General features: G+C 47.9%; 2 protein-coding genes and 1 long non-coding RNA gene across 4 annotated transcripts in view; 2 read left to right on the top strand and 1 right to left on the bottom strand.

Annotated features, from left to right (window-relative positions):
* The first annotated feature begins 2,003 nt into the window (after positions 1 to 2,003).
* NOTUM (notum, palmitoleoyl-protein carboxylesterase) lies at positions 2,004 to 15,714 on the top strand. Its single transcript, XM_039502416.1, has 12 exons — positions 2,004 to 2,232; positions 2,981 to 3,325; positions 4,600 to 4,652; positions 5,093 to 5,188; positions 9,385 to 9,445; positions 11,047 to 11,105; positions 12,232 to 12,334; positions 12,931 to 13,122; positions 13,824 to 13,924; positions 14,038 to 14,185; positions 14,747 to 14,794; positions 14,908 to 15,714. The coding sequence occupies exons 2-12, from the start codon at positions 2,997 to 2,999 to the stop codon at positions 15,212 to 15,214; spliced, it is 1,497 nt and encodes a 498-aa protein (XP_039358350.1). The 5' UTR covers positions 2,004 to 2,232; positions 2,981 to 2,996; the 3' UTR covers positions 15,215 to 15,714.
* Positions 12,899 to 26,432, bottom strand: part of LOC120384069 — a 27,067-nt gene continuing 13,533 nt past the window's right edge. The window contains exons 3-5 of one of the 2 annotated variants that reach the window (XR_005588618.1): positions 13,620 to 13,743; positions 13,153 to 13,279; positions 12,899 to 13,039 (exon numbers count right to left, since the gene is read on the bottom strand). This is a non-coding gene — a long non-coding RNA (uncharacterized LOC120384069). The remainder of the gene's footprint in view (positions 13,040 to 13,152; positions 13,280 to 13,619; positions 13,744 to 26,432) is intronic. The other variant, XR_005588619.1, reaches the window with a different exon arrangement.
* Positions 23,314 to 24,995, top strand: MYADML2 (myeloid associated differentiation marker like 2). The gene has a single exon (XM_039502417.1). It carries the CDS (start codon positions 23,646 to 23,648, stop codon positions 24,552 to 24,554), a length of 909 nt encoding a protein of 302 aa, XP_039358351.1. The 5' UTR covers positions 23,314 to 23,645; the 3' UTR covers positions 24,555 to 24,995.

Genomic DNA, 26,432 nt, shown 5'->3' with positions numbered 1-26,432 from the left:
TTCTGACCTGGCAGGGGAGCATGAGGGAGCGGGTTTACTGCCCTGCTCCATAGACAGCTGCAATGCTTCTTGCCTCTGCTCCAGAGAGGGTGAAGCCGGGCTCCCGGTCGGTTCTGCCTTGGCAGGGGAGCGTGAGGGAGCGGGTTTACTGCCCTGCTCCATAGGCAGCTGCAATGCTTCTTGCTTCTGCTCCAGAGAGGGTGAAGCCATGCTCCCAGTTGGTTCTGCCTTGGCAGGGAAGCATGAGGGAGCGGGTTTACTGTCCTGTTCCATAGGCAGCTGCAATGCTTCTTGCCTCTGCTCCAGAGAGGGTGAAGCCATGCTCCCAGTTGGTTCTGCCTTGGCAGGGGAGCGTGAGGGAGCGGGTTTACTGTCCTGTTCCATAGGCAGCTGCAATGCTTCTTGCCTCTGCTCCAGAGAGGGTGAAGCCATGCTCCCAGTTGGTTCTGCCTTGGCAGGGGAGCGTGAGGGAGCGGGTTTACTGTCCTGCTCCATAGGCATCTGCAGAGCTTCTTGCCTCTGCTCCAGAGAGGGTGAAACCATGCTCCCGGTTGTTCGGACCTGGCCAGGGAGCGTGAGGGAGAAGGTTTGCCATTACCTGTCTCCAGAGGCGGCTGCAGGGATTTCTGCATGAGAAGCAGTTTCAGTGGCAGGTTCCTGTCAGGATGAGCCCTGGTTTTGAGGCTCGTGCAGTGGACACACTTGGCAGGGACATGTGTCTTGCCAAAGCACTTCACACAGCACGAGTGCCCATTGGACATTGTCATAAAGTCCTGACAGAAGCACATTCCTTGAATCCTGAAGCCCCTGGCATTATTGAACTAGTAATGCCAGGGGAGAGAGTCTCAGTGGGAGACAAACCTGAGGAAACTTTTTTTTTAAACTAAGTAACTATTCTAAAGGAAGGGAAACAACTAGGATATTACTAACTAACTATTTCTATGTAATTGTTTCATTCAGAGACCAGGGAAGAGGATCAGCACTGCTCCGAGTCCTGTCTTCGGCCGAGGGCGGTTGAGAAGGAACTGAGGAGGGTGCAGGACGCACGCGCTCAGGAAGATTCCAACGAGACGGGAGATACCAACTGAGTGCGTGCATCCCGACCAGGCACTGCTACCAAAAATCTCCAATCAACGGCGCCGGGATGCACTGTCACCTACAGTGGAGCACCCACAGGGACAGCACTCGAAGAAGAATATAACATGCCCTTAGTGAGAGCACTGGAGGGGCAGAATTGGAGCTAACCAAAGGCAGTTCTTTTCTCCTTTGAAAACCAGGAACACCTGTCCTGGGTCCCATCTCAACCTTCACCAAGCTCATTCATTTCTCCTTCTCCACCCAATAGCACAGGCTCCATCTCATATGAGCAGGGGCGGCTCTAGGAATTGCGCTGCCCCAAGCAGGGCGGCACGCCGCGGGGGGCGCTCTGGCGGTCGCCGGTCCCGCAGCTCCGGTGGACCTCCTGCAGACGTGCCTGCGGATGCTCCACCAAAGCTGCGGGACCAGCGGACCCTCCACAGAATGCCTGCGGGAGGTCCACCGGAGCCGCCTGCCGCCCTCCCACAGCACGCCGCCCCAAGCGCACATATGAGAGAGACTCCAGGCACAGGGCCTTAAGGGCTCCCACTCCATTAGCCCTCTGGATTGCTCAACTCTAGCACCAGAGACAGAACGGGTCTGGGCCTGGCCTTGGCCTCCGCTCCAGAGCCTGGTGAGTTCTGCGGCTCCAGCTCCAGACCCTACCCCAGAGCCTTGGCAGGGCACGTGAGGCGGGGAGGCCGGGGTTTCCTGGGTCACACGTGGGGATGGGATTTCATTCTGCCCTGCTGTTGCCCAGGCAGGTGCTGGCGGAAAGAGAGGAGCAATGGGAGCGGCCGCCTGCACCCCCCGCAGTCCTAAACATTGAGGCCTTTGTTTCAAACTCAAATCAAACAGCCGAGCCGGAGACTCCTTCGGCTCCTGAACAGGGATCGGGCTGCCACACTCATTCGAGCAAGCTCTGCCAGCGTGCAAGAGTGGGAGGAGCAGTTCAGAGCCGCGCAGGGCCGGAGAGCCCCTGAAGGGGGGACGGAACCGAGCCCCGCGGCAGGACGGGGGACAGGGAAGCGCCCTGGCAGGGAGAAGGAGCCATTTGAGAAGCAGCCAGTGGAAATGTCCCAGGCCGTGAGTCTGCTCGCGGGGCTGGGGCGGGAGCGCGCAGCCCCACACATTGAGCCCAGCCGCGGACGGGAGGTGAGTCGCGGGATGGGCACGTCTCCCGGAGCAAACAAGCCCGCCGGGCCAGAGCGCCGGGCGGCGGGAGCGGGGCACTTCAAAGGCCTGTCCGGCTCCGCCCGCCCTGGAGCCCAGCGCCCCTTGGCTCGGGGAGCCGCCGCTGCCCCCCGCTGCGCATCGCAGCGCCCGGACGGGACAGGACGGGGGAGGCGGGGCGGGAGCCGGCAGAGCAAAGGCCGGAATCTCCTGGCAAGGAAACAGTAAAGCCCCCCCCCCCCCCCACCCTCCGCCTGGATCCCAAGGGGCGGAGGGGAGGGCAGGGCGGGGGCTGGCCGGCTGCTGCCCCACGCGGCGCCCGCGCTGCCGGCGCCCCCGGCGGGCTCCCCGTGCCCCTCTGTCATGCGTCTGTCCTGGGACGAGAAGGCGAGTCCGTGCGCCAAGAAAAGCCGAGCGCCCCCGAGCCCCGCCGCAGAGCCCGGGCACCAGCTGCCGGCCCCCGCTAACTACGCCCCGGCGCTGCCCTCGCCGCTCATTGGAGCGGGACTGAGCGGAGCGACCAGACCCTGCGCTGCTCTGGGAACAGCAGGAGCAGGCCCGGGACCGAGACCCCAGCTCCGGCCTGCCCGGGGGAGACGGAGCCCGCGAAGCGCTGCCCGCCCCCGGGACTAGTTCCTCCGGGACCCGGAGCCCCCGCCAGTCTGCTGCCGAGCGAAGCAGGGGGCAGAGCTCGTCCGAGCGCCCAACTCCTCAGCTCCTTCCCCCGCAGGTGGCTCCGGGTCGCGATGGGCAGGGGAACCGTGCAAGTTCTGCTGCTCCTGGGACTGCTGCACTGGGGCCCCGGTGGCGAGGGCAGGAAGAGCTGGAGGCGGCGAGGGCAGCAGCCGGCGGCTGCGGCTGCAGCCCGGGAGCGGAGCGAAGCGACCGGGCAGCCCGTGGAGAGCTTCCCGCTGGACTTCACCGCCGTGGAAGGCAACATGGACAGTTTCATGGCTCAGATCAAGAGCCTGGCGCAGTCACTGTATCCCTGCTCGGCCCAGAACCTGCACCACGAGCTGCGCCTCCATCTCCTGCTCAACAGCTCGGTCACCTGCAACGACGGCAGCCCGGCCGGGTGAGTGCGGGGCTGGGATCCTGTCCAGCACACAACCCGCTCGAGCCTCCCCTGACCCTGACGTGAGCCTGGTCCTGACCAGCCCCCAGCGCACCCGTCCCGTTACAGTCCTGGCCCCTCAGCTCTCCCGCACTACAGGAGGCCCTTTCACCCCCCCCCCCCATTGGCTTCACGATTCCGCCCGCATTATCCCGCGCCCCAAAGCTGCTGTGCGGGCGGGAGCCTGCCCTCGGAGGGCTCCTGCGGGCTGAAGGGGATACCGGAGAACCATCCCCAAAGTTTTCGGGGAATGACCCAGCCCATACGCCTCTGCTTCTCCAACTCCCGGCCCTTTCGTTTACTCCATCTCTTCCATGCTCCTCTCCTCTCCTGCTTCATTCACTTTACTAGAACTACTTCATTCACATCCCTCTCTGTGCTTGCTTCCCAACCCGGAGGGGTGGGGAAGGGAGGGTCAATGTCCTTCATTGTAACTTATCAGTAGTTTTCCAAAGTCCATTAGAATCCGAAGCATTTAAGGGCACATCCAAAGGCAGCCAAAGAAGTTCACAGACACAGGGGTGGAGAGGATGACATGGGGGCAGAGTCCCTAAGAAAGAAATCTGCCTGGGGCTATTTTACTTGATCCTGACTCCTCCTGTATTATCACTCACCCTCATCCTCACCCCTCTTTTATTTTTACCCTCACCAGCATGAGGTAGTTAATTCAGGGAGCCAGCACTCTCCTCTGTTCTTCATCTGAGTGTGTATAAGTGGGGATAATAATGCTTACCCACCTTGTAAAGTGCCTTGAGATCCTGTAATGGAAGAAGCCAGAGAAGTGCCAATTATTATTATTATTATGATGATGATTGCTGGCCCTCTCCTATTCCTACTTTATGTATATTTAAACAAAGTATGAACATTCTTGTCTAGCACTCAATCTCTGCTTCCACCTCGTGGTCATTACTAAAAACACAGCAAGCAACAGGTGGAATAACTCTTTCCTGCCTGGAAATTCTTAAGAATTCTAGGAATTTGTTTAATGCATTTATTTTGGAGAGAGATAAAAGCCAATCTGCCTGGCTCAGGATCTCCGGGAAGGCCCTTTGATCAGATGGTTTGGAGCTCTTCTGACAGCCTTCCTGTTTCTTTCTCTTGTTCTTTTACCAAATATTTTATGTAACCCTCTTGATATTATAATGAGTTTGTGATTCAAAGAGCTTGTGGTTAAGCTAGTCAGTCTGCCTAATGAATTTAATGCTGCTTTCTGCTTGGTTTTTTTTTTTTTTAAGCTACTACCTCAAAGAATCGAAAGGCAGTAGAAGGTGGCTGCTGTTCCTGGAAGGTGAGCCTGGATTATTTTTTATTTAAGCACAGGTCAAGCTTTTTAGCCTCTTTTGTAAATGAAGAGGTGGGGGTAGGAGGAGAGCTACCCAACTGCTTTCTTCAAAGGCTGTGCAAAATGTGTGTGCTGGCTGCCTTCTGCATAACCAGTGTCTCCATCCTTCCACCCGACACACTCACTTTGTCATACACCTCTGCTGCCTGACAATTTAGTGGATTTCTTGGCATCCTAACTACCCACCTGACCCTAATTAAAGCTTCTTAATCCAGCTACTTCTTTCTGCCATTTCCTTTACTCACTGCTTGCATCATTCATCTCAGCCTGGGAATCCCATGTTCTATTGTACACATTCATCTCTCTCTCTCTTTGATACTTTGCCACTCCTTCCCTCAACAAAATGACAGCAAGGAACTGACTTGATTTTTTTTTTCATGACCCAGGGGGATGGTATTGCTTTAATAGAGAAAATTGTGATACCCGCTATGATACAATGAGGAGGCTGATGAGCTCCAAAGAGTGGCCCATTACCAAAACTGGTAAGTCTTTCTGTGCAGGGGGTGGAAACACCATTACACATTACATCTACCCTCTATAACAAAAGGGAAAAAAAGTGAGGGGGGGGAATACACAGATTTTGTAGTGTAGCAGAATTCCTCACAATATACACTGTCACTTCCCCGTAATTGCTCCTGTTCAGATATTAACATAATGTAAGTCACATGCATTTGCCTGTACATGCATACACACTTCCATTAATTAGTATGCACATGCCCTCGCAAAAACATGAAAACATACATACACATGTATGCATGTACACTTGCAGGGATGTCATCCTTCTTTGAACCCCCTCTAATTCTGCAATATAATTTTACAGATGGGATGACCAGTACTGCACACAGCCCAGATAAAGGAGTATCATTGATTTATATATTGCCACATGGGAGACAAGAGTCTTTCAAAGTGTAGTCCAAGGTCTACACTGGGTGGGTAGGTTGCGGGGTACACATCACCTCCCTCCTCCAGCCCTATGTAAATCAATCAAATATATAATATTCTAGGGGGGGTCCCTCCCTTTCCCCTCCCTCTGAGGTCCCAGAGGGAGCTGTGGCAGGGGGACCACCATGGTAACATGGCTCTAATGTGCCAAGGAGCTAGAGTCAGTGGAGACAGACAGTGCCACCATGTGGATGGCCCTGACTTCCTGCAGATCCCCAGGCACCAGTGAAAAACACTGTCCTGACTCCTCATCACCAATGGGATGAGGTGGGAGGGATCTCTGCAAGGAGATGCTCACACAGATTTTCTCCCCGAGACCCTTACCCTCATGCTGAAAGATCTGAGCCTTAGTCAGCAATTCTGCCCATAATGGATGAGCCACTCAAAGCCGGCAGCAGAATCTGTTTTGAAAATTTACATTTAATGGTACATACTCTTATTTAGTGAATCTAGGCTCAATTTTTCTCTGTGCCCAAACTCCGCTCAGTGCAGGATAGGGGCTGATCCATAACTGACTCCCTGATTCTGCTCCAGTATTAGAGCAGCTGATGGCCCACTTTAACCTATGGCACTGGCATAAGAGAAAGATAGGTATCCTCCATCTCTTAACATGTTGCCCAAACCTGGTGTAGGCCCTGCCTCAGCTGGCTTTATGCAAACTGGAATTTCCCTCCACAAGGGAAATTTTCTGTTAGCCACTTTCAGCCAGAATCTATCTACTTTGTGACTCTGGGTAGTGGAAAGTAGCTCATACCAGAAGATATGGGTTCTTGTGCTTAGCTTCCTGTAGTACTGGAAGCAATTACAGCAGTTTATATTTAAATGTTTTCCTATTTTTATTGTTTGGTGACTTCCCTGTATCTTATTTTTATTTTCATTCCACCCCCTCTGTATAATGGGGTGAATGATGCTTGATGCTCAGAGCTTCAGATAAATGCCTAGAAATACAGATTACCAGCCTTCCTTCCTCTCTTTCCTCTTCTGGCTGCTGAGCTTCATACCCCACTGCTCCCTGATTGTGGGCCAAATTAAATGCTGCACCTTTCGGGAGGCACAGCATAGAAGGCGCAGCACAGGAGGTGGCTATATACATCACATATTCACTTCCCTAATTCTGAGCTTCTCTAAGAGGTGGCTTAACTCCCAGCGTAAATTACAGTAGTCCTAGGGGGTGCTTCAATTTATGGTGGCTTTGTATAGCTGACACAGCTGAAAATGGAAATAACTGGACTACTTTGCACTTGGGCCACTCCCCATCCAGCCCTCAATACACCAACCACGGCTCTCTCCCTGGCATGGCTCTACTTTTGGGGACTGCACAGGAGAATGATGAATGGCTGTCCACATCAGCTCTACACTGCTCCTGTGTTGGAGGAATTCCCATCAGGGCCATTGAGGTCCCATTACATCACTAGAATGGTATAAATGGGTCATAGTGGAGGCCAGAATCTGACTCTGTGTCTCCTACTTCTTTGGCCAGCCTCATTGGAACCTTTGGACTTCAGTATTTCATCTGTTGTTCTTAAAGGGGTAATCATCGTAACAGGCTCTTATATAATTCTTGTATAATAGTCTTGGCGTGTCAAACTTCCGGAAGAAATTCATTCACTGTATGTCACGGAGTGTGCGGGAGTCCAGCCCTGCACCCCTTTTCCTGAGACTCACAGTGACTCTCAGCCAGCCAGTAAAACAGAAGGTTTATTGGACAACAGGAACGCAGGCTACAGCAGAGCTTGTAGACACAACCAGGACCCCTCAATCAAGTCCTTCTGGGGGTTCAGGAAGCTTAGATCCCAGCTTGGGATTCCCTGAATTCCAACCACCCAACCCAAAACTGAAACTAAACTAAACTAAACTAACTCCCTCCAGCCGGCCCCTTCCTTTGTCCAGCTTCCCGGGCAAAGGTGCTGACACACCTCCCTCCTACCTGGCTCAGGTTACAGGCTTAGGTCCTGTCCCTCACCTAAAGTCACCTCCTGCTCTCCCATCCCCCATGCAGACAGTCCCTACTCCATCACACTGTAGTTTGGGGGAGAGGCCTTCACAGAGGGACACACACACACACCAGTGAATGTATTTGCAAAGACACACACACGCTATTATGTAATTCACTTGGATCAGTTTATCTATCCCAGATAGGCCTGGTCCTATGACTTGGAGGCCCCAAACTGCTGCAGATGGGAAACCAGATTGTGAGTTTCTGGGCCTCACCTGCCCTCCCATATGGCCTTGTGAAAGCCCTACCTTCCTTCCCATTTAGGGTGACCAGACAGCAAGTGTGAAAAATTGAGAGGGGGGTGGGGGTAATAGGAGCCAATATAAGAAAAAGACCCAAAAATCGGGACTGTCCCTATAGAATCAGGACATCTGGTCACCCTTTTCCCATTCATAACTGCGTAACATTCCTTTGTCATGTACAGTAGAACATTAGAGTTATGAACACCTTGGGAATGGTGGGTATTCATAAAATGTTCATAACTGAACAAAATGTTATGGTTGTTCTTTCAAAAGTTTACACCTGAACATTGACTTAATACAGCTTTGAAATTTTACTGTACAGAAGACAAATGTTGCTTTCCCCTTATTTTTTTGGTAGTTTATGTTTAACACTGCACTGTATTTGCTATTATTTTTTGTCTCTGCTGCTGCCTCATTGCATACTTCCGGTTCCAAATGAGGTGTGTGGTTGACTCAGAGCCATCCTTACCCATATGCAAAGTACGCAGCTGCACAGGGCACCAGGAAATTTGGTGCCCAAAATTTCCTGTGCCCTGTGCAGCTGCATGCTGCTCAAGCCCCTGCTCCGGCTCTTCCCCAGGGCCCCCACCCTACTCTGCCCCTGCCTCCCTTTTCCCACCCCAGCCCCGCCTCTTCCTGCCCCTGGTCCACCCCAGCCCTGCCCCCACTTCCGAGCTCTGCAGCATGGCTGGGCCTTCACTCACTGGCGGCAGGAAGCGCAGCCCCAGCCACGCTGCCGGTGAGTGCTGGGGGGTGGTTCTCCCCTGCCCCCCAAGCCAGCCCTGCCCCCCTCCGCAGAGGCCTGGGGACAACCCCCCCATTCCCTCCCACAGAGGCCTGGGGCCCCACACACACATCCCTGCAGGGGTGCTGCATAGGGCCCCAGAATAGCTAGGGATGGCCCTGGGTTGACTGGTCAGTTTGTAACTCTGGTGTTCACAACTCTGAGGTTCTACTGTACTACAATTGCCTTTGTGAAGATTAGGGAAGCATTTAATAAAGTTTTATTTTCTTTTAATACTGCTTAGAAGGAGCAGGTAACACCATGGATCCCCACGTCTGTAAACCACACAGTTACTGAGTCAGCACAGGATTATGGGATCTCTACCTTTCCTTGCACTGTTTATGCCAAGGGCTGATTGTACATGTAGGTTCTTTCTCTCATTCACACAAATCCTATAATTGCTAGTACTGGAATTCATCTTACAGAATTTAGGAAGAATGTACTTTTATGTAGGTATCACAGCGCCTCTTCATCATGAAAGGTAATAAGGCTTCTTGAAGTGCTGGGGTTCACCTCTGATGTGAATCAAGGGCTGAAAATCATATCCACCAAGATGTAGGCACAGACACATTTCTGTTTTTCCCTCCCACTTCACCAATGGCTATTACAGTGTAAGTTTCCCTTCTGTACAGCCAGAGCCCCCACACCAGCCTCATTCTTATTGCTTTAAAATCTGAGAACAGCCTTTGTATATTTCTTTTCATCCACCTGCAGGAACTGGGATCCTGTCATCACAACCAGAAGAAAATCCGCACTGGTGGAACGCAAACATGGTGTAAGGAGGGGCACCAAGGGGAACAAGTTTATATTCCAAAAATTATGTACAAAGAGGCACCATGAGAGGAAAAGGGAAGGGGATTATACCCCAGACGTGGTGTAAGAATGGGGAGTGGACCATGCAAACATGATCTATTGCTTCCTAGGACAGCAAGAACAGGGAGTGCTACAGTGGCAGATAACATAATTAATCCTTGGTAAAAGGGAAAATCCTACATTGTTCTCTCTGTCTACTACTTCACCTTTCCCAGGAGCGGTGTTGACAAGGTCCAGAGTGACCTGTGTCCAGTTCAGCTGAAGGCATGGGTTGGTCTAATGATGAACCTCAAGAAAAACTGGGGAGATCCCAGAGGATATCCTCCAAAGGAATAAATTGGGAAATACCATATCAGGCCCTGTGGCTGGTGACGTGCCTGACAGTTCTCAGTGAGCTTCGGATGGCTACTTCTGTTCAGAGGGGAGACCTAGGAGGGGGAGGTTGGCTTGCTTGTGCTTCTACATAGACCCTCTGGACTGCAGTGCTGCAAGAAGGGAAGAGAAGTGGATATAGGTGACAATTTCTATTGCAGCAGCTGGGGACAAAAAGCTAAGAGATGGAAAGATAGTTCCATTCCTGCAGAGACATTTAATAACAATACTTAGCAATTACATAGGGTAGGTGAGTTTTCCCCATTTTATACAGAGGGAAACTAAAGCACAAAGAAAGGCAGTGACTTGCCCAACACAGCCCAAGTCAATGGAAAAGCCAGGATTAGAATTTAGATTTGTGCTCTAGAGCATGATGCCTCATAATTAGGGCTCCGTGTTTGTCATGGAGGTCATGGAAGTCACTGATTCCATGACTTCCTGCAACCTCCATGACTTCTGCAGCGGCCAGTGTGGATGATCCCAGGGCTGCTCAGGAGGCCCTGGGGACAGCCACAGTGGCCGCTGATTGAGTGGCTCTGCAGCCAGCTGCTTGGGCGACCCTGGAGCCAGCCATCGCTGGAGCGGCCCCGGCCCCGAAGCCAGCCGTACTGACAGTTGCTCTGGGACCATCTGAGCAGGACCAATGCAGCTGGCCCTGGGACCATCTGAGCAGCGGTCTCAGAGGGGCAGGAGCAGCCGCCGCTCCTGGAAGTGGTCCCAGGACTCCCTCCCTCCCCCTGCCATGGCCGGAGCAGTTGCTGGCCCCCTGGGGCTACCGCTCTGGCAGCAGCCAGAGCAGCCACTGACTGGCCCCTCAGGGTTCCCCCTCAGCAGCACCCCCCATAAGATTCAGTCAGGTATTTATGGTATAAGTTATTGACAGGTCATGGGCAGTAATTTTTTGTTTCTTGCCCGTGTCCTGTCTGTGACTTTTACTAAGAATACCCATGATTAAATCGTAGCCTTACTTAATTAGATCAATAAAAAGGCTAACATCCAGAAGGAAAAAAAAAAGCAACAGTAACTGACTGCCACGGGAGGTAATCAAGGGGGTGGTAGAAGCATCTCACTGAAAAAAAAAAACAGTCTCTTCCCTTCTCTGCAGGATTTCCTTCCAGCTCCTTGACCCCAGCCTCACCCCTCTGTATGTAAAGGGAAAATGAACGCTCACAAACTTCTCATCTCTTGCAGTTTCATCCCCTATTGCTCAAGTGATGTTTGGAGTGGTGCCTCTTCCAAATCTGAAAAAAGTGAGTGCTGCCGATGGGCTGGCTGCCAGACAATCATCACACATAAGAGGATATGGCCTGATTTCTCTGAAATTATGTGAATGAGGGACAAGCTTTTTCCTGCTGAGGAGCAGGAAAGAATAACAAGTAACCTCCAGATAAAACATCCCTCTTCCCTCATCACATCCTGCAGGGACATGGTTCAGAGTCCCTGCATGCAGGGATGTCACAGATGCACATCTAGTCCCTGCAAGTTGCACCTGGAGTTCCTGAAGCAGCCTTTCCTTTTAGATAAGCCTCTCCTACCCTGCATACACTGCAAATTAAATGGAATGGTTGAGGCACCATGGCTTGTAATGTCTTCTCATATTGCTGACCTGAGTGATAAGTGTAATTAATTCAGTCACATTCTTGTCCCAAATGGATGTTCAGCCCACTCATTGTTGGGCAGGAGCTGCTTGCAATTTGGCCTGCAAGACAAAACTTGCGCATTATAATATGATGCTGTTGCCTGATGATATTTGTTTTGGATCAACACAATATCACTGTGACAACAGTGCAAAATTGTGATGTCTCCTTGGCACACACAGATGGACATTTCCTTATGCAGATAAAATTAAAGATCTTTAACATCCTGCAGATGAATCATGCCACCTCAGGATATGATGAGTCTTAAAAGATAACCAGGATTAGTACTTGGATGTGAGACCGCTACAGAAAACTCAAGGGGGCTTATTCTCTCACTTACACTGGATGAAACTCCACTGACTTTAGTCAAGTTATTCCTGATACAGCCTGGTGTAACTAAGAAGCATCAGCCCGAAGGTGCTGCATGAAGTAGTACTAGTAATTCAGCAGGACATATGCTTCCCTCTGGATCAAGCCAGTGAAAGCCTGTGCTAGGAAAGGCCCTCAGTACCTACCTGCCTTGCTCTTACTTTCATGTGGACTAACATTCTTCAAGGTTACAATTTGTAAATTTCAGTGTATAAAGGCTTCAAATGGTAGAATTTGTTCACTGCAAACAGTTTCTCTGCCTTCAGGGTCCTGAGCAACTGTGGAATGGGGATGTGTGAGGGAAGCCTCTTCAACAAAGTTTTAGCCTACACATCACAGTCCTACTGATGATTAACTCTTTCTTTTGCAGATGAATATGCCTTCATGGGAGCCCTCATAATACAAGAGGTAGTAAAGGAGCTGGTGGGAAAAGGCCTTAGTAATGCAAAGGTACTACTCCTGGCAGGAAGCAGGTAAGTGTCTGCATAAGATTGTCCTACAATGAAGAGAGAAATAATAGGAAAGAGCAACTGCAATGGAGCACTGTCTTTAGATTAGTCATGGGAGATTAGTTCCCAGACACGGCCTGCAGGTGGTGCTACGAGGAGTGAGGCAGGAGCACTGGTAGCGGAAAGCTCGCACAAATACTCCTCTCAGCCTCTTCTTGTAGGAGCTGCAATAGGGAATGATGTAGAAATAATGGCTATAGGAGAATCTCAGCTTTTGATTCAGAGGAATTTATTTATGGGGAAAGAATATTAGACAATAGAAACATGGAAAATTTTGTCTCCAAATTTCAGGGTCTTTCTATTTTGAGCTGCCAAAGCTCTTGCTAATAACAGGAAAGAGCTATGCCAGAAAGAAGCAAATAAAATGGATAGCCTTTGGTTGCTGAACTAGTTAGCAATGCTTTTATTTCTGAGAATTTATGAAGTGAGGAAATAACTTGCTGACTAGATTATGCCCTTACAGACTGGTCAAATTGCTCAATGCATCAAAACGGTGAAAGCAGTATGTATCGTAGCTGTCTTGCAGGTCTGTGACTGAATTACTGATCTTGTCATTGCAGTGCTGGGGGAACTGGGGTGCTTCTGAATGTGGATCGAGTAGCAGAGCAGCTGGAGGAGATGGGTTATCAAGGGATTCAGGTTCGAGGGCTGGCAGACTCTGGCTGGTTCCTGGATAATAAACAGTACCGCAGAACTGACTGTATTGATACCATAACCTGTGCCCCAACAGAAGCTATTAGGAGAGGAATCAGGTACAATAAAATATTCTAAACTACCCTTACCCAAGAGCTAAGGATGAGGAGAAATCCTGAGGCAGGGTTCTGACACTCTTCCTGTCTTCCTTGCATCCTTTTTGTATTTATAAGATACCTATCACGTGCCTCACACTCTGTTGATGAGCTTCTACTTCTAAAGAAAAGAACCATAATTTCAAAGGCATATTCATGAGACTGTGTGACATTGCAGACACTGTACTGAGTTAACACAATACATTGATGTGACCAGACAGACACAGGGAAGAATGTTGCTGTTAGTAAACTGAAATTGCCATCTCTCTAATCCTCCCATCTCTGAGTGATTGTTATCTAGGGGAAGGTTCCATGCCCTAGGATCATAAAAGCAAGTGACAGGAAAAGTCCTATCAGAGCAGCCAGTCCACCTCCAGAACAAAGAGTATCATTGGCTAATGAAATCCCAGCTCTCCTCCTTCTTATTTATGTCATGTTTAATTAAATAGTACTGTTCACACCTGCTTGCCTTCCAGCTGAATCAAGAAAGGTTAGCTCTGTTCTTCTGTGCAGGGTTTTTTGTGCTCACTGCTTCATTCGTGCACAGAGGACTCTCCAGCTGCAACCAGCAAATGCCCCAGTGTCCTAGTGAATAGGAGATATTCCAAGCGGAATGAGACTGCATGGCATCATGGCACTAACCCCACCATTGCTATGTCTTTCAGATATTGGAATGGCATTGTTCCTGAACGCTGCAAACTGCAGTTTAAAGAGGGGGAGGAATGGAATTGCTTTTTTGGCTATAAAATTTATCCCACTCTTCGATGTAAGTGCAAAAAGAAAGGCCTACCTGCCTGAGAGTCTGAAATTGGTCCTAGGCAATTCCTTCATTTACTGCTGCTAACTTGATGAAGACTCTCCAATTCTTTTTCCCTCTAGGTCCAGTCTTTGTGGTGCAGTGGCTCTTTGATGAGGCCCAGCTCACTGTAGATAATGTGCACCTAACTGGACAGCCTGTCCAGGAGGGGCAGTGGCTCTACATCCAGAATCTGGGCCGGGAGCTAAGAAATACCCTGAAGGATGTGACGTGAGTATTGCAGTAGGAAAAGCTGGGGTGTTTTTTTCCTTAAGAGAAGTCCTGCATAAGCTGGTTTGTGGGAGGGTCACAGTGGCTCTCTTGATACCATTGTGATTTATTTGGTATCTGTATCTAATCTGCATCAGGAAACATGCTCTTAACATATCTGGGAAAAAAAATGAGGCGGGAACAGAGTTTTTTGGAATGTTTTAAGAGACACTGATCATAAAACACCCCAGCAACAGATGAAAGGATGACATGAAACCTCTCGTATGTCTTAGATGCTTCATGCTAGATCAGCTATTCATGGGAGTCATTGTAGCGCCTATGAGCCCCTATAAATGCACACAACCAATAAGCTATGGAAATGTGCCATTTTCTGAAAATTCCACCCTGTTCTAGTCTATTCAGATTCTTATATCATGTCCAGCACTGTGGTATTCAAGCATCATGCCAGGGACAGCAGAACTTCTAGCCAATTCCAGGACGGGGGGGAGCGGGGAATTATCTGTGAGACAAGTCACCTTTTTGCCTTCTCACCATACCTGATCTGTGTTTCTTTCCTTTCAGTGCTAGCTTTGCTCCAGCCTGTTTGTCTCATGAGATCATTACGCGCAAGTAAGTGTCTCTCTTCAGAGTTTATGAAATGTCATGAGTTAGCAAGAAAGGGAATATAGTAATACTGATACCCTAACCCCGCTGATACAATCTGTATGGTTTGATTTTTGCAGTCACTGGACAGACATCCAGGTGAAAGGGACTTCATTACCCCGTGCCCTGCATTGCTGGGACCGCAGCCTGCATGACAGCAACAAAAATGGGAAAGCCCCTTTGAAGGGTTGCCCAATCCATCTGATTGACAGCTGTCCCTGGCCTCACTGTAACCCCTCATGTCCTACCATCCGGGACCAGTTCACGGGGCAGGAGATGAATGTGATCCAGTTCCTCATGCACATGGGTTTTGATGTTCAGAAGATGGCACAGCAACAGGGCCTGGAGCCCAGTAAACTTCTGGGGATGCTGAGTAGTGGTAGCTAGAAAGGGTTCTCCATGAAAGGGCAGAATGATCAGATAAGGAGGAGGAGCCTCTAAGCTTCTCTCCCAAACTCTTTAACCTTCTCCATTCTCATGCAGATATGCATACTTACACACATGCACACTCACAAGTACACGTGCACACTTAGTGTGTGTCAAGAAAAAAAAGAACAGATTCTTGCTTACACCATTTGACTGAAACTCATTACCTCTAAACTTCAGGGCCCAATCCTGGCTGTTCAGAATCTCTTTCTGTGTTACACAAGGTGGCCTGAAGCAGGGAGCAGCAATGTCATAAACACCAGCATTGAGAACCCTTCCCAAGAGCTAAAAGGACTCTTACCCTTGCTGAGAATGTTTCACATCATAGACTTACAACATATGGTGAAAAAAGCACTGGATTTTTTTTGTCTAATTAGAAGTGAAGGATTACATGACTTCCTAGAGGTCAGCATCTCATGATGTATCATAATGTACAAACCAAGGACATGTGCTAGGAATGGACACGCTTATACTCAATTTACTTTTGTATTATTTTATAAATTGACTTTTTTATTACTTATTTTTTAAAAAATTAAGCAAGAAATATAAAATTAATTATATTGTTTTGTAACATATTTTTTTTTAAATAATGAAAAAACCTCCTGCTACTATGGCAATGTGGGCATATTTATTTTAATGTGTAAATGCTATTTATAAGGGCTGCCCAGAGAACTGCTCAAATGTCTTTGTAAAGTTGTAAATACCGCTCTTGGGGATGGGGTTTTCTTCTGATCACGTGTGTGGGAAAGGGCAGTATTGGCATTAATTATTATTATTATTATTAGATTCCAATGTTCCCTTTGTAGTATGTTTGTTGTTATTTCTGGAATGGAAAGGATGTAATGCACAGTCTAGTTACAGAACTTGGTAGTCAGAATCCACCATCCCATGGCAGTGATTAATACAGGATCACAGTTCCAGACTATGTGCAGACCTGAAACTCAAGTAAATAGTTTCAAATATTAAGTGTTTAAAAATCTTTGCATTCATAGATTCTAAGGCCAGAAAGGAGCACTCTGATCATCTAGTCTGACCTCCTGTAGAACACAGGCCTCCACAAAATCATTCCTAGAGCAGATCTTTTAGAAAAACATTCAATCTTGATTTAAAAATTGTCAGTGATAGAGAATCCACCTTGATGCTGGGTAAGTTGTTCCAAGGGTTAACTACTCTCACTGTTAAAATTTTACACCTTATTTCACTCAGTATTTATCTAGCTTCAACTTCCAGTCACTGGCTCATGTTATACCTTTCTCTGGTGGACTGAAAAACCCATTATTAAATATTGATATTTATAGACTGTAATCAAGTCATCCCTTAACTCTCTCTGTTAAGATAACTCCAACTGCAGTCCTTGAGTCTACCGCTATAAGGCATGTTTTCCAATCCTTTAATCATTCTTCTGGCTCTTCTCTGAACCTCTCCAATTTACTAACATCCTCCTTGAACAGTAGACACCAGAAAGTGGACACAGTATTCCAGCAGTGGTCATACCAGTGCCAAATTCAGAGGTAAAATATCCTGTCTACTCCTGCTCCTGTTAGAAAACAGACATGTCTACCAGTTTGACTTATAAGCTCAAGGGCCAATTCTGGCCCCCTATATGCTGCTCTGATAGCACAGAAGGGATTTAAAGAAATCACAACAGGCTGGGGAAGAATTTCTCTGGCACAAGAGCAGCATGCAGCCACCCTACACTGATCCCATAGCATAATGTGTATGGAGAGATGTCCTGGGAAGGGAGGCTCCCAGGTGCTGAGTGCTATGAAGATTCTGAGCTTCAGAGCAGACTGCATAGGGCTCCCATAAATTTGAATACCTGTGGGGGCTGCACTTGCTCCCAACCAAGCCAAGAGTCCAGGCAATGAAAATGTGGTTCAGAGTCACCTTTGCTTCTCCTGGCCCTAGCCTGTCCCTCCTGTGACACACAGATGTCCCCTGATCTTCAAAAGGAGAGTAGACTCTGTCCCCACTCTACTTACACTAAATTCCAGCTCAGAGAGACAGCTGGAGCCAAAAATACAGACAACATAATTAGAAATATAAGTGTAACAAATAAAACAAAAGGTGATCTTAACAGTTTTGAAAAATTCTATGCAGGGAGACACAAAATCTTTATAATGTAAGAAATGTGATACAGAATAACAATGATATACAACATACATGTCTGGAATCAAAATAAATTTATAAACTGGCTTCAGAAGCAGCCCCATCCAATGAATAACACCAAGAACTCTTGAAAACAAGAAGAGATGGAATAGAGTGCTTCCTCTGAACTCGTGCCATACAAAACTTGAGTAACCACTCAATGGTACCAGCATACGACAACCAGTAACAGTACTCTGAAGGGGCATGACTCCAGTGTTGGGCTTCACCCCATAGATGGAACCTGGAGACCTATCAGCCATGAGTCTAATAAAACAAAGCATAGTCCAATGGGCTGAAAAGAACAAAAAAACAGAAAATGAACAGCCAGGAAGAATGACAATCTGCTCCAGTGAAATTTAAAGAATGTTGTGATCAATGGTATAAAAAATCTGAATTATAGGACACAAGACTGGAGTCCAGAGAAAGGACTCAGGGGAATCTTCATAGGATAGAAAGGAATTAGGGAGCCCCTCAAGGAAAATAATTCATTATTATTTATTTATACTGCTGTAGTGCCTAAAGTAAAAAGGCCCAATCAGAATTGACTCTGCACAGACACCTAGTAAGAGACAATCTCAGGATCTCTCACCTTTCTATATGACTTTATCTGGTGGTAGTTTAGGCTGCATTCCAAGAAGTCAGGGCTCCTGCTCCTGTGTGCAGCATTTCATCTATTGCTTAAACAAAAAACAATGTTTTCTCTGTGGCTGGTAGGGTTTTCTTTAGATTTGTAATGTTTTCTATCTGTGAATCACCTTATAAAGGTACTAAATATCACAGAGTGTGATCTGACACACAGTCATGTGTATGTGCCTCACACATAATTTGTTTTACCTGCACAGTTTCTTTTTGCAGTTCACAAACACTGGCCTGTGGTTCTGCATCTTCCTTCAGGGCCTATTAGCCAAGCAGGACTGTCCTGTCCTGTCCTGTCCTGTGCAGCAGTGTTTGAAATAGCTAATCTGCCAGAGTTTAGGAGACAGAGTCCTGTAGGAGAAACTGGGGCCTGCCACCTCAGAACAGTATAGCGGCCATTTGCTGTAATCTGCTACCTTCTAAGTGCAACAACCACAAAACTGCTCAGGGAAACCAGTCATTTGTGATGATTTATTAATATCCAGAGCAGGGCCAAGGCTCCAGCAAAGGCAGTGAATGCCAACTTTCAACCCAAATGCTCTTAAACAGCAAGCTGAAACCCTCCAGTATCTTGCAGCATGTTTATTTCCAGTGCATCTATCCTCTTGTTCGTGAATTGTCCAATTACTGATACTATCGCCCTCTGCTGGCAGAACCTTCTATCACTGGCTTCTCTTTCTGGAGTATTATTTTATGCAGTAAATCTAAGGGCCAGTTGAACAGGGAAAATATAGTTCTCAGCCTTTTCTTTTAATAAGTAGATGAATGAGTTCATGTTTGCCAATCACACTACAAATGCTGAGTATTAGTGATAATTGCTGTTTGTAAAAAAGTCCCTTCAAATAGTTTTTCAATATAAGAATAGAGACTGACCTGTTCTTAGGTATTACTGGGACTAGTAAATGACTTGTGCTGCCTTGGGTCTTATTCCAATAGTCACATTAACTTTTCCTTGTAGCACAACCTGTGTGTTTTATGGGAGATGTCACAGTGCAGGTAGTAATACACTACACTAGCCATTATATCTGAAAAACACTTGGTTCATCCAGTGATAAAGCTGCACAGTTAACAACATGAAAAGTCAGGAAATGCAGAAGTTAACATTTCAATAGAATGTTCATGTGGCTGAATGCTACATACCAGTGGAATCTTCACTTTTGCATTTCCTGACTTTTTGTGATGTTAACAGTACAGCTTTAACATTAAATGAACTAAAGGTTCTAGGGTATTTTTAAGGAAGGGAAGGGGTGAAAAAGCAGAAGGAAAAATCCAGAGCTTAGTTTCTGGAGCTTCATGCTCTACATAAGCACTTCCCAAACTGATCCACGGAGCATTTGCTAGTAGTCTGTAGAGAGATGACTGGCCACCACATGCTGACCATCCTTATTTCCAGCTACTAAATTGCATTAAAAGAAGATGCAAGTAGAATAAGTACTTTTCTGATGATTGTTTTTCATGTAAGCAACTACTATAGTTGCCACAGAGAGTAATTTTACTGCCAAAGGAAAGGGAGATGGTCACAGGCCACTCTTGTCATGATAAAATGTGGAAACTCCTGCTCTTACAAGAGTTCTGCTTTGTGAGTTCACAGGTTTCACCAGGACAGCTTGTAAGTTCTTTCAACCTATCAGTGCATCTTTACTGACTAGAGCCCTGAACCTTAGTCAGATGGACTCTTGCAAGTGAACAGAGTCCCCCTGAAGCACACACACACACACACACACACCAAGGCCTAGTTGTGCATACCTATTTAGTGCATGTTCAGTACATGCTAGCTCTTACTGAGGACTATGTCCAGGCCAAACTTCACTCTTCAGGTATTAATTTTTTGGCTGTGGCAGGGTCTAAAAAAGTTGGGTGAGGATTTTTTTGTATATTTTTTCTCTCTTCCATTATTAAAATTTTCAAAAATTAAAATAAAAATATAATCCACCTTTGGGTAAAGACCAACCTTGGGGAAAAACATTTTTGGAAATGAGCCTTTGAGAATGGGGAATAAGAATATTACCATAATTACTGTGGGCACTTCAAGAACCTGGTCAGTAGGTAAGACAAGGGGAGTCCGCAAAGGTAGGAGAACAAAAGTTAGTGCTATTTTGCCAATTGCAGTCCTTCCTGTCACTCAAAGCTCTAGGAACCTGCACTTTACTGTTAAAGTAAGAGAGAAAGGAAGGAGCAGGACAGGACACAGCAAGAGAGAGAGCAGCCAACCCATTTCTAAAGGTGTTCCCATACTAAAGGCTGACACTGGTGTCCAGGACAGAACAACAGCAATACCTTATAGTGACAAATACCCCAATATTGCTGTAGGGTTAACCCTTTCTGATTTTCTGAGCTAAGATTAAAATGCAGCTTATCTACCACTATGTTTCACGTTAAGGAAGGAAATAAAATACATATTCCTCCACTCCCTTGCATACAGGGCACAAACAAAACTTCAGTGAGACAAGAACTGGGCATGAAATTCCACAGATCAGAAAACTTCCATCCCAAGCCAAGAGGGCACACTAGGTTCAGCATCCCAGTGATCAGTAGGGTGGCCTCAGCAGGGCAGGCTTGCCAATTGACTGTATGACCCGCACTGGCGGTGCCGGGGGTTGAGGCAGCGCAGACTCCGTCAGCGCGATTAGCTCCCTCGCCATGGAAAAGGTCTCCGGCGTGGAGGGAATAGTGAGCTCGACCACGGCGTGCACCGGGGAGCTTTCAGGCACTGGACTCGATAGCCCTTGTGGGACTGGAATCGACGGTGCCGAAGCTGGCGGTGCCGCAGCAGGCGTCGGTGCCGGGCGGTCCGACTTAGGCAGGTGCTCCGACTGTGGTGCAGGCGGCACCGAAGCAGCAGGAGTCTTATGTTTCTTGACCCGCGGGGAGAGGGAATGGTGCCGAGCAGACATTGGTGCCGGCGACAGTCGGTGCTGAGGGGCCTTAGCAGTACCGGGGCGATCCAGAGCCAAAAGAGTGCTTCTCCCTGATGTGAACTGTCCAGCGCTCGGTGCCGAGGGCGGTGGAGTAAGAGCTGCCTCCATCAGGACCTGTTTGAGACGAAAGTCCCGCTCCTTCTTCATCCTCGGCTTAAGGGCCTTAAAGATCCGGCACTTATCTGAGAGGTGGGATTCCCTGAGGCACTTAAGGCAGGAGTCGTGGGGATCTCCCATTGGCATCGGCTTGTGGCGGCAGGCCGAACACGGTTTGAAGCCCGATGAACCGGGCATGAGCGCCGGTACCGGGTGCGGGGAAGGGGCTAATCCCCGAACCCCTCATAACTACATACACTAACTATGTTATAGAACTACAAAAACTAACTACAACTATAGAGATTATAACTATATACACAACAATTAGTAAGAAAACTACGAGTAGCTAGGGAAGTGGAGATCAGCTAAGCTGCACTCCACTGTTCCAACGACCGACACGGGCGGTAAGAAGGAACTGAAGGGCCGTTGGGTCGGCAGGGGTATATATCCGGCGCCATAACGGCGCCACTCCAGGGGGCGACCCAGCCGACCCACCGAGTGTTGCTAGGGTAAAAATCTTCCAACGAAAGTGCACGCAACGCGCGCACACCTAATTGGAATCAATATGAGCAAGCACTTGAAGAAGAAGTGTTCTTACAACTGGAAGAGCCTATATAAGGCTAATGCCTCATCTCCATCTTGTCTTCAATCCTGCTTCTTACCTCTGGAGGGACTTTGCTACAAACTGAAGCTCTGCACAAAGGACTGAATGACCCATCCCAGCGGGGGATGTACTCCAGAGACTTGATTTGAACCTGCAGTTTACTCCATCACTGCTACAAGCCTGAACTAAGAACTTTGCCATTACTGTATGTAATTGATTCCATTTAACCAATTCTAGCTCTCATCTCTACCTTTTTCCCTTTATGAATAAACCTTTAGATTTTAGATTCTAAAGGATTGGCAACAGCGTGATTTGTGGGTAAGATCTGATGTGTATATTGACCTGGGTCTGGGGCTTGATTCTTTGGGATTGAGAGAACCATCTTCTTTTATGGGGGGGTGTTGGTTTTCATAACCATTCATCTCCAGGACAAGTGGCACTGGTGGTGATACTGGGAGACTGGAGTGTCTAAGGAAATTGCTTGTGTGACTTTTGGTTAGCCAGTGGGGTGAAACCGAAGTCCTTTTTGTCTGGCTGGTTTGGTTTGCCTTAGAGCTGGAAAAACCCCAGCCTAGGGCTGTAACTGCCCTGTTTAAGCAATTGGTCCTGAATTGGCACTCTCAGTTGGGTCCCGCCAGAACCACATCGTCATAAATGGTAATGGAAATATTTATCTCGGCCCCAAGATGCTGCCCCTCAGGACCCTGGCCTACATCTAACTACTGTGATGCAGCAAGAGACTGCTCGATGGGAGGTATATAAGCCCCAGGATGATCAGAGCCTTATTCCCTGTGGACTAAGGAGAGGGGACTACAGGCTAATTAGAGCCCCTGGAGCCAATTAAGGCCCCACCGGAGACCTAATAAAAAAACCCTACCCCAGTCAGCCAGGAGAAGGGAAGGAGAGCTGACTGTAGTTTGGAGGTGACTGATGTTGACTAGAGGATCAGAGTACCGGGGCAGGGAGATCCTACCCAGGCATGACAGAGAGACTTCCCCAGCACGGAGGCTTGAGAGAAACCCTGCCCAAGGGGAAAGAGGGTAAGAAGCCTGCAAAGCTGAAGGGGCTGGGACTGGAGTAGGAGGTGGACCTGGATCCCTTCCCTGCTCCCCTTTTCTCCCCCTCCAGGGCACTAGCAGAGCTCAAGAACAGGGGCAGGGATGGGGCAGCACCCTGACCCATCACACCAAAGAAAAGCATGGGACCCACCACAATTGCATTGGCCATTTGCCAAACTACTCTACTACCCAATATCAAATGAAGCAAAATGAATCAGTCTCTGTTGTGCCATTGGGCCCACACCCCTCCATCCCACAGCTTCTGTGATCCCACCAGATCCATATATCCATCTGGTGCCATTGAATCTGCAACACCATATTCCAGGTTCTGTGGTGTGGTAGGATCTGATCCCTCTCCCCAAGAGGATCTGAGACCTCTGCAGGGTCTGGGAATGCTGACAGTCAGTGCTTAAATGACAAAACAGGCGGTAGAGGAAATACAGGCTGTTAATCAGGAACCCCTGATGGAGTCCACAGTTTGAGTGTAACTAACACCAGCTCATCATAATTTCAGGGGACAGAGTTCATTCCATTCCAGGACTATTAATATAGCCAACTATTTATATTGCTGCATTCCTACAGCACTAAAGCAGAGAGCTACAGCTGCAGAGCTAAAACGGAATAAAATGTCAACCACCCAGGAGAAAGTGATCATGCTAGAGACTGAAAGAAGAGACAGTGAAAAGGCAGAATAAGAGACAATCTTCACAGATCCTGCCTGGTACTGCTGGGTTAACTGATCTTCATAGCTCTTTGATACCTGCAACCTGAAAACAGAACCAGTCAATAATCTTACTACAGAAAATGAAGCTATTCTGAGAGGTTGCCAGAAATGCACGCTCAGCGAAGATTCTGGTGGAGGGATAGAGAACGGAGCTAACCTGAAAGGAAGCTTTGCGGTCTCCAACTGCCTTGTTACCTGCTCTGATCAGATGATGGAGAGCTCAGGAGGGCCGTATCTGAACACAGCAGCAGTGGCATCCCCGGTGGGAGTAGCCCGTTTGCTGCAGGTGGCATTTGGATGTACTACATTCAGCCTGGTGGCCCATCAGGGGGGATTCAGTGCAGCCTATGGCACCTTCTGCATGTTCGTCTGGTGTTTCTGTTTTGCTGTCACCATCTTTATAATAACCTGTGAGTTCACTCGTCTCCACAGCTGCCTGAGCATCTCCTGGGGAAATTTCACAGCTGCCTTTGCCATGCTGGCCACACTCATGTCCATCACTGCGGCTGTGATCTACCCGCTCTATTTTGCCCAGTTTGGCTGTTATTCCATCAGTTGCAAGGTGAGAGATTTCCGCATAGCAGCCAGTGTCTTTGCAGGGCTCCTGTTCATTGCTTATGCTGTGGAGGTGTTTCTAACCAGAGCCAAGCCAGGACAGGTGACCAGCTACATGGCCACAGTATCTGGTCTCTTGAAAATTGTCCAGGCCTTCGTGGCCTGCATCATATTTGGGGCACTGGTAAATGACAGTCAGTACAGCAATTATGTGGCTACACAATGGTGTGTGGCTGTCTATAGCTTCTGCTTTGTGGTGACAGTGGTGGTAGTGGCCTTCAATGTCACAGGAAGGACAGCAATGCTGTGGTGCCCCTTTGAGCGCTTCGTGGTCATTTACACATTCATGGCCATCCTCATGTATGTGAGTGCAGCAGTGATCTGGCCGGTGTTCTGCTTTGATAGTAAGTATGGGTCCCCACGGCGCCCCTACCAGTGCTCTCAGGGCAAATGCCCCTGGGACAGCCAACTGGTGATTGCTATATTTACTTATGTGAACCTGGTGCTTTACATTGTGGACTTGGCATACTCCCAACGCATCCGCTTTGTCTCACATCCTTAAATTCCAATGCTGCCCCTGCAAAGCCATAGGGCTCAAGCAACAACAGAGTTGGGAATCAGTTGGAGACAGGGGTCATAAAAAGTAGCTGCTGAGCCAGACACACCAATAAATGAAACAAACTTCAAGGTTAATACTAGACTAGTAAATGAACAATCTGTAATGGGTGGGCAGCAGATGAGTCGGGAAAGAAGACAACAACCTTTCTTACCCCTCAACATTTGCTTCATCCCTTCTGTATAAGGGAAAGGAATAGCACAGCAAACTGGATAGTATCCTTGCATCTCCACCAAACATGAACATCTGCTGCAAGAGTGGCTCTGTATGCCACTGGATTATCAGGCCAAATATTAAGCAGGGATCAGTGAGGTCTTGGGACTGCTACCAACACTGAACTCTAACCTAGAAGTGACTGTATCCAGGGAAGACTGAGGAGTTCAGAGACAGCACCAGCTCTAGAACAGAATGAGGATCCTTCAAAATCCCAGACATTTGATGTTATTTCTGTTATGGTGAGAAATTCATTGCTTGTAAATATGGGAGGTTCTAGCCAAAATGGGTCTGAAGGAGAAAAATATTACAGCAGTTATGCTGATTTGAAGACTAGGAGGCCCCTCACTCGCCCACACATAGTGTGGAATAAGCATAGCCTTGTGTATGTGCCAGGTTGGAAAGGTTAGGAATATTCTTGTTAAAGATACTCTGAGCCATTACAGAACTGAAAGTTGCTGAGTCATAGCTCTACTACCCAGAACTGGAGTGTGTGGTGGATCCAAGGCCTCGAAATAACCATTTTTAGTTGAGCTCCTCACTGTTCACTCAAGCTGGGTCTGGAGATACAGTAGCTCCATGCTCATATAAAAGTTGCTTAATAAGCCATTATATATTTGAACTGATGGAAATTAAAGGTGTGTTCTGTGGGGGAAAAAAAGAATGGGGACAGAAATGGACTGGTCCCATCCTACTGCTCCAAGCCTCTGCAGATTACAGATGAGATGATCAGCCTCATGGGGGAGAGGGGGAAATGCTTAAATTGTTAATGGATCCAGCCAATCTTCTCAGACCAGATTAAATTTCAGGACCCCCTAACTCTCTGTGCCCACCTAACTGTCCTTTGCTTTACCTGCCAGCTGCACAGCCACCTCCCTAATCCTTCTTCAGCAAACATCCTCTCTGGTCTCCTATAGCATGGCTCAGGATTTCAGGTTTACTCCCAATGGAAATTGCTGTTCATCCAAGGGAATTCCCAATCCAGCAAGAAACCAAAGCAGTTTGTTTTTATTCAGATACTTGTACAGAATGTGTGTGAATCTAATAGGTCAGATTAGAAAACACAAATAAAAATGACACATTGTCAAAAGTAACTGTGTTTAATTTGAAATAAAGCCACATAGTAACCTTACAATGCACACACCCACTCAGATCCATACACTCCCACCTTCCCCTCCCTAGATACAGCCTCTCCAACTTCACCTTTCCCACCAAAAATACACCAACAGACACTCCTCTTCTATCCCCCCCCCAAAAAATCCCACCTTATCTTCCCCAGACAGACCCCACTAAACACAGATTTCCACACATACCTCCCCCCTGGAAAAGCTCAGCCTATGGTTTATTTTTAATGTATAAAGTGTGTGCTGTCTAACATGACTCAGGATGGGAGTACAAAATCTAATAGTTAAGTCCACTGAGCACCATGTTCTGCACCAGGGTCTCTAAAGATCCCAGCTGTTCTCTCTCTCAGAAGAAGGTGCAATCTGGAAGGAAGGAACCATTTCACAGTATCTCAATATAGATCATGAAGTCTGGGCAGCTAAAGAAAAACTATATGGAAGATATTGGGTGATTCTGCAGCTCTCTCTCCAGGTTAGAAGCAATCAT

The sequence above is a fragment of the Mauremys reevesii genome, linkage group 15 (genome assembly GCF_016161935.1).
Source record: "Mauremys reevesii isolate NIE-2019 linkage group 15, ASM1616193v1, whole genome shotgun sequence".
Classification (NCBI taxonomy): domain Eukaryota; kingdom Metazoa; phylum Chordata; order Testudines; family Geoemydidae; genus Mauremys; species Mauremys reevesii.
This window is presented reverse-complemented; position numbering and strand designations above follow the sequence as displayed.

What these genes read in the sequence shown, in the direction of transcription:
- NOTUM (XM_039502416.1), top strand. Translation starts at nt 2,997, where the DNA reads ATGGGCAGGGGAACCGTGCAAGTTCTGCTGCTCCTGGGACTGCTGCAC. An exon ending in AATTTATCCCACTCTTCGAT is followed by an intron (nt 13,925 to 14,037) that starts GTAAGTGCAAAA and finishes TTTTCCCTCTAG; the next exon opens with GTCCAGTCTTTGTGGTGCAG. An exon ending in CATGAGATCATTACGCGCAA is followed by an intron (nt 14,795 to 14,907) that starts GTAAGTGTCTCT and finishes TGATTTTTGCAG; the next exon opens with TCACTGGACAGACATCCAGG.
- MYADML2 (XM_039502417.1), top strand. Translation starts at nt 23,646, where the DNA reads ATGATGGAGAGCTCAGGAGGGCCGTATCTGAACACAGCAGCAGTGGCA.